Source organism: Belonocnema kinseyi, chromosome 8 (genome assembly GCF_010883055.1).
Source record: "Belonocnema kinseyi isolate 2016_QV_RU_SX_M_011 chromosome 8, B_treatae_v1, whole genome shotgun sequence".
Lineage (NCBI taxonomy): Eukaryota > Metazoa > Arthropoda > Insecta > Hymenoptera > Cynipidae > Belonocnema > Belonocnema kinseyi.
Window position 1 is genome coordinate 132,272,866 of NC_046664.1, and position 7,000 is coordinate 132,279,865.

Consider the following 7,000-nt stretch of genomic DNA (forward strand, 5'->3'; position numbering starts at 1 on the left):
AGAAAGAACTTGAAATAATTATTTTAGCAAAATCAAAAATTTTGAATGGGATTAAATATGTAAACAGTTAAACAAGTAGAATCCAAACAAAAGCTTAATCGACCAGCTGGAAAATATAGTTTTCTATACATAACGGGCGGAACGAATTTTAAAGTTTCAATTTATTTTTCTCAATAAATAAAAAATAAAGGAAATAATTAAATGAAACTAAATAAAAAACTAAGGAAACTTATATATTTATTACAAATAATATAAAATAAAAACGGCGTCAAATTCTTTAAAAATATATAGATTATTAAAGTACATATTAATTCTGTGAATTTATAGCATTGGTTTATATTATTTTTCATGATTGCGGTTTAAAAAATGCAATTAGCTCAGATATTAAAACAACAAAAATACGAAAATTATGACAATTTTCATGTCAAGTTTTAGTATTAAATGCTAATAAAAAAATTAAGCAAAATTACATTTTTTCTTAAAGTTAGATTTTTGGGGCAGGGGAAATGACATTTTGTAAGATTGAGTTATTTCTTATTTCAATTTGAAAAAAATGGTTTATATTTATAACATGGCCTTAGCTAAACTGTAGAAGCAAGTCGTAATTTCCTTTGACTTTCGAAAATGCTTCTTACACTTTACAGCTGTTGAATGCTCATATACCACTAAATTCACAAATATTTTAAAAATGCAACGTTTCAGAAGACATTTGTCTAGGCCTATAAGGAAATTTAGGAAAAAAAATTTTTTATAAGTTTTTATAAGGAAGCTGCTATTCTGAATTTTTATTTCTTTAACCATAAAAAAATAGTAAGGACATATTCAACCACAATTCTGGTTGATTTAACCAGACAGTTTTTTTAGTTTATTTAAATTTAAATAAAACTCAACTGTATCTTCAGATTCACTATTATACTAATTTCCAAAAAAATTACAATTTAAATAAAAAATAAACTTTTTAATTCAAATTTGTTATTACTATTTTATACTAACCTCTTTGTTACATGTTGGGCCTAATTTTGATTTCAAAAAGTCTTTAGAGTTTTTGAATTCCTTCAAGACCTTTTCTACTCAATGAAAATTGTTTTTTCATTCACTTATAAAGTAAAATTAGATTATTACCAGTTTGGATTTCAAATGCACTATAATTTGGCGGGACCGAATATATGGTTGCTTGTCGCGCCGCTACAAGTATGTGGAGGAAACAATCGGTACATATCACGCCTCTACAAGTATGTGGCCGAAGCATGGACATAGGAAACACGGGACAAGGCATGCCATCCAACCTTGGCGAGCGGGGTTGAATCCACGGGAGGGGGGAGAATTCCATGAGTGGGAAGAGCCACCACCTACGATGTGCCATTTGATTATGCGCATGAGCATTTTTGCCGACAAACTGTGCATGAAAATATAAACATGTAGGCGCTGCCATGTATGTCGCGGGACATCAAAAGGTAGCGGACCTCCCCCCTCATTGCATCACCATCGCAATGGCATGCCTAGTCCCTTGTTTCCTATGTCCATGGGCCGGACTAAAAACAATATATACATGCAAGACCACAACTTACCTGCCGCGCTAACTACCGGTATGTGGTGCAACTAATCTCATGCCGCATCTAGGACCTAATATCTTTGGTTATACTGCGTAATCTGTTTGTGTTTTTGAAAAAGAAAGGTACAATGAAAGTTAAAATTTTATCAAGAAATCCTGCTGATTACCTAAGGGAAACAAAACGCGATATCCACAAAGGTGAGTCTATTGAAATAACCTAAAATGTTATCTTTTAACGTAAAAATGTAAATGAAGCCAGCACGCAGCATGGAGGTTTTCTGATGGTGGTTGGCACTTTGGCACGCCGAAAATGTCTCCCGGTAAGAAGGCTTGCATTCAAAGATAATAGAAACAATACCTAGGAATGTCGTTTCTGCCCTTTTTTGAATCCCCGATTTGGGAACTAAAATATGTACATTACAATCCGTTTCAAAACTTACCAGTGCTGTCAAACGTGACCAGAAAAAATTAAAAATATCCACTTTCGTATAACGCATTAGAAAGCGTTTCAAAAACATGACATTTTCACAATCTAGGGAAATTGTGGAGGAGAGTACGATGTCCGGGGTGACAAACTTTTAATGTGGACTACTATAGGATTTTTTTGCGTCAAACACGAAACCATCTGAATCCGAAAAACAGTTTTTTACGAATGTTTCTGTATGTTTGTCTGCGAGCGAGGTACATTACAAAAGAATTAATCTATTAAATTGGTCGTTGGTAATCTTTGTTAATATCGGGAATTAAACGTCAAGTTCGTGAGCCAGCTATTTTTTATGGGAATTCAAGAAGTTAGAGCATTTTCAACTTTTTGTAGAAATTTTGTTTAAGGATTAAAAATTCTATGTAGGGCTATTCACAGTATTTGGAAAATCGAACAATTTATCCATACGACTTTTTTCGAGAAAAATAAAATCAGAGCATTTGCTTTTTGAAAGTACAAGATTATCATAACTTTCTGAATTTTCTTGAAAAATCGAAAAAGATGTACAAATTTGTTATACTCACTTTTTGATATAGCGCATTTTTTTTTTATTTCGTAAATAACAACATTAAAAGTACAAATAATATTTTCGACTAATGACATACGCTACGAAAAAAGATGAATAGTGAACAACTGTGCACCCAATAAAGATGTACACATTTTTTATTCTTGACTTTTTAATAAGACGCGTTATTAGAATTTTTAATTGAACAGAAATTAAATAGAAAAGTTAAAAATTATTGTTACTTCTGTTACTTTGATGTCTTCAATATGGGTATATCACGATATCTGAATGATCATATTTAACTCGCCGTTTAGGTGCTTTTAAACATCCAAGCGGCCAGAAACACCCCTTTGAAAGGTCACAAAAATAACTTTGTCAAAATCCTACCTTTTTCCAACGTTTCGTTGGGGGGGGGGGGGCACCCCTATGAAAAGTAAAAAAATAATGTTGGTCAAATTTCTACCCATTTCATTTTTGTTTGTTGCTAAACAATTTTTTTGCAGCCAAAACGGAGGTGACAGGTGACGCCTTTATTCTGCAATCTAACCAAAATAACATTAAAAAGGTAATAGACATAAGTTGTTGAAGACAAATCCATAGGCGCGGGCGCTCAGCAATGTACGCTGGTGCCCCTCATCTCACCCGCGTGGCTTGGCCAAATATTGAAAATTCTGGTCAATCTTGCAATTATTATTCATAACAATTCTCAAGTTTAAGTTATTTTTTAATTTTCAGCTTTGCTAGTGGCAATTCGGTTTCATTTCATAACAATATCAAGTTTGTAAAATTTTTTTCTTGGTGTTCCAGAAACAAAGTTTTTATACTTTCAATCGCTTCGGGAAACGAAATAATTTTTTAAAATGACACATTCATGGTCTCAGAGAAGTTATCTAGTAAATTTTAAATAAATCCTACTGTCCGTTAAATAACTACGACCATTAACTGTTTCTATGAGCTGCGTCGGTAACACTGCTAGATATCATGTAGCAGCTATTGCCTGCTAGTGGTCGGGTGTGAATGCTGGCTATTGTTAATAAATAATTGTAACTTTTTGCAGTTAGATTTTGTTAAGGGAAGCCTACGAAACATTTTGCACGAATTTATTTATTGCTCGCCAATTGTTTAAACATGTATTTAACCATGGTAAATTCTAAAAATACTACCATTCATCAAAATTGAATTACAACAAACGTATAGCGTAAACAACATTTATCTAAGTCTTAAACATATTCCATACTTCCTAGATGTTTCTGTTGTTTATGAAATCCACTTAAGAATTTTTGTTCAATTTTTCATGTCAGCGGCTATTGTCTGCTAGCGTCCGGGTGGGGGTGCTGGCTATTGCTAATGAATAAATGTAACTTTCCAATTGGATTTTGTTAAGGGAACCCTACGGGGTTCCTACAGAATTTTAAATGAGTTTTTTATTCAAGAAAGTTATAATACATCACACGGAACTTAAAGAGGGCGGAGGGGAATCTTCGATTCTTGCAGAATCTTAGCACCTCTAGTTCGCAGAACCGGCGGAGAGTTTTCGAGAAATGTATTTCCCCGCAAAACAAATGCAATATAAATAGATGAGCAGCTTTTTAAAACTGCTTTCCTAAACACTTATCTTATTAAATAATATTTATTTAAACTTTAATTAAATAAATTGATTAAAATAGAAATAAATTACATTCAAAAATATCTAATTTTCTTTTAACCTTCAATACTTTTTACATTACCTAATTTAGTATGCATACCAATAACTGAGTTATAAGCTTCAACCTTTAAAAAAAAAACTTTAAAAATCTGGGCTATTAATTTCAGCAAACTATGGAAAAGGTTTACAGTTAAAAAATTGTTTTTTTTTTTTTTTTTGGAACTGCAGTCAGCATAACTACATGTTTTTGATCAAAATTATCTGGCACAAAATTTAAGTTTTTGCAGAATATGTAAGCACTTAATTAATACTAAATTCCTGCGCAAAACAGAACTTGGTATTACTAATAGTTTCTAGGTTTCATATACCAATCACATGAAGCCACAATTACTTCATGTTTTTTTTATCAAAATTACCGGGGCACAAAATTTAGTTTTTGCAGAATATATGCATAAATAAATATTATTGCATAATTTAAAATAATTTATTTATTTAATATTGTGTACAATAGAATGGTTTTTATTTTTAAGACAAACTGTTCAAAAGTAAAAGAAAATATAAACATCCAATGGTGAAGAGTCAACGGAATCTTAATTTCAAGAATTTTTCAGTGCTTTAAATTCGTGGAATTGAAAAAAGTTAAACATCGAGAAAGTAAATTTGTTTTTCATTTCTGTTGTAATAGAGTGTATTATTATTTATTTATTCATAATACTATGATACTATCTGATTATTTGATTATTTTTTGCGCCTGTGAACTGTATTATAAATCGGACTACTTTCGCTTTATCAGTTGAGGACATGTTAAACTACATTCCCTGAAAATTGTATGAAAAAATCCCTAAAACTGACTGACTGAGCACGAGTTGAAGTGAAAAACAAATCAAAATGAATTGTTACAAAAAAGTCAGCTTTTTGACATCAGTTAGAAAACTGAAAAAGCTACAATTTTTTGCCTCGGGGGGAAAATATACGCAATGAAACTCTGCATCTAAATTCTGCATTTAAAAATTACAATTGCAAAATGTTTAAGAAAGCTTCCAGGGGCCTTCCCACTCCCAGAGAAATAAGTTTATGTGCTCTTCTTCGATCCGGCAGCTCAATTGTTTTGCACACATAGCACAATACAACACAACTTTAAATTTTTTGAAATTTACATTTTGAAAATTCTTCTTTTTAATGTCACAAAAAATAGTTTTTTGTTAATTTCAGTTCAAATTTTGACTTACAAAAAACAAATTTTTACGGCACAATTGAACACAAACCTAGCACAATTCAGCATATTATTTTTTTTCGAAGAAACAAAATGGCATTTCTGTCCCGGAAAACTGTATTTGGCATTTCGGCTCTAATTTTAATTTTTTTACATTTGCGCCACGATGGACCACAAGACTAGCACAATTCAGCACAACTCTTATTTAAAAAAAATAATAAAATGTCGTTTCTGGCCCAGAAAAGGTTCTTTTTAATGCTGACTAAAATTTTGAATTTTTAAAAATCGTTTGCGGCACAATTATACACAAACCTAGCACAATTCAGCACAATTTTTTTTTTAAACAAAATGACGTCAATTTCTTGGACAGCACTCGACCTGACATCTACCTCCATATTTGACACATTGTTGCAACTGATTTTATAATCGCGCCCCTGAAAACTAATGCGAGCGAGGATTCCTACATGTTCTAGCGTTATTTTTCAAACGTCTTTGTTTTCTTTGGTGTTTTCTTAAATCATAATATATTTTTACTTTTATGTACCTTTAATATTTTTTGCATATTTTCTTTACATCTTGCATTTTACGTAGTTTTCCTTGCATCAAGTATTTTACGTAGTTTTCTTTACATCAAGCATTTTATTAACGATTTTATCACACTCATTTTTCTGTAATTTTCAGCGTTAACTGTATATTCTCAAGTACTTGTATCAGTATTATACTATTATATACTTCTATGTACTGTTGGATGAATTCCTTGTAGTTCAATTTATTTTCTGTGGTTTTCCTGCTGGAAGAAACCTATTGGATTTTCAATATTATGGTTTTTGCGATTTTCAAAAAAATTGTGTCAACTAGTTTTTTCTAATATTCTATCCAAATTTTTCCGATAACATATGTAGTGGTTTTTATTGAAGCCTATAACGTGGAGAAAAAAATTTCTCTGAAATTTTGTTTTCTCCAAATTTTTCTATCGAAATTTTTACAATAACAAATTTAGTTGTTTTTATTATAGCATTTAACTCTGTGGGAAAAACAAATTGTCGAGATTTTTTTTACTTTTCCTATCGAAATATGTACAGTTACAAATGTAGCTGTTTTTTTATTGAAGCCTGTAACGTTTTTCGAGGAAAAGAATTTTTCAGGACGTTTTTTATTTTTTGAAAATTGTGCTATCGGAATATGTCACAATCACAAATATAGTTGTTTTTATTGAAGCCTATAACGCTGTGAAAAAAAAAATCAATTTTTCAGGGCGAGCGGTCAAAGGCGATCTGATAGCCGCGACTTTTAGGAGAGGGTAGTCTCACGAAATAACGCTGGCAATTTTTTTTTATGGTTTTATTAAAAATAGCAACACACAAACTATCGAGAGGCGTAAAAAAGTCGATTTTCATTTTTTTTTAGAGTAAGCCCCCTTTCTTCGGTGCACGTGACCTATTAGCATAATAAATCTTTAAACCTGGCTTTTTTTTTTTGATATTTCGAAAGTATAGTCCTTTAAGAATATACTGTTAAATTTTTGAAAGGATATTTACAATACTTTCGTTTCTACAGGAGTTTACGCATGTAGAGGCCGTTCTGCCGGCTACGTCAATGGA

General features: G+C 31.5%; 1 protein-coding gene across 2 annotated transcripts in view; it reads left to right on the forward strand.

Moving 5' to 3' along the window:
- Positions 1 to 1,552: 1,552 nt before the first annotated feature.
- Positions 1,553 to 7,000, forward strand: part of LOC117178351 (DDB1- and CUL4-associated factor 13) — a 185,279-nt gene continuing 179,831 nt past the window's right edge. The window contains exon 1 of one of the 2 annotated variants that reach the window (XM_033369778.1): positions 1,553 to 1,750. In XM_033369778.1, the coding sequence (XP_033225669.1) occupies positions 1,681 to 1,750 (70 nt within the window). In that variant the 5' untranslated portion in view covers positions 1,553 to 1,680. Of the gene's footprint in view, positions 1,751 to 1,785; positions 1,873 to 7,000 lie in introns of those variants that run through there. The other variant, XM_033369779.1, reaches the window with a different exon arrangement.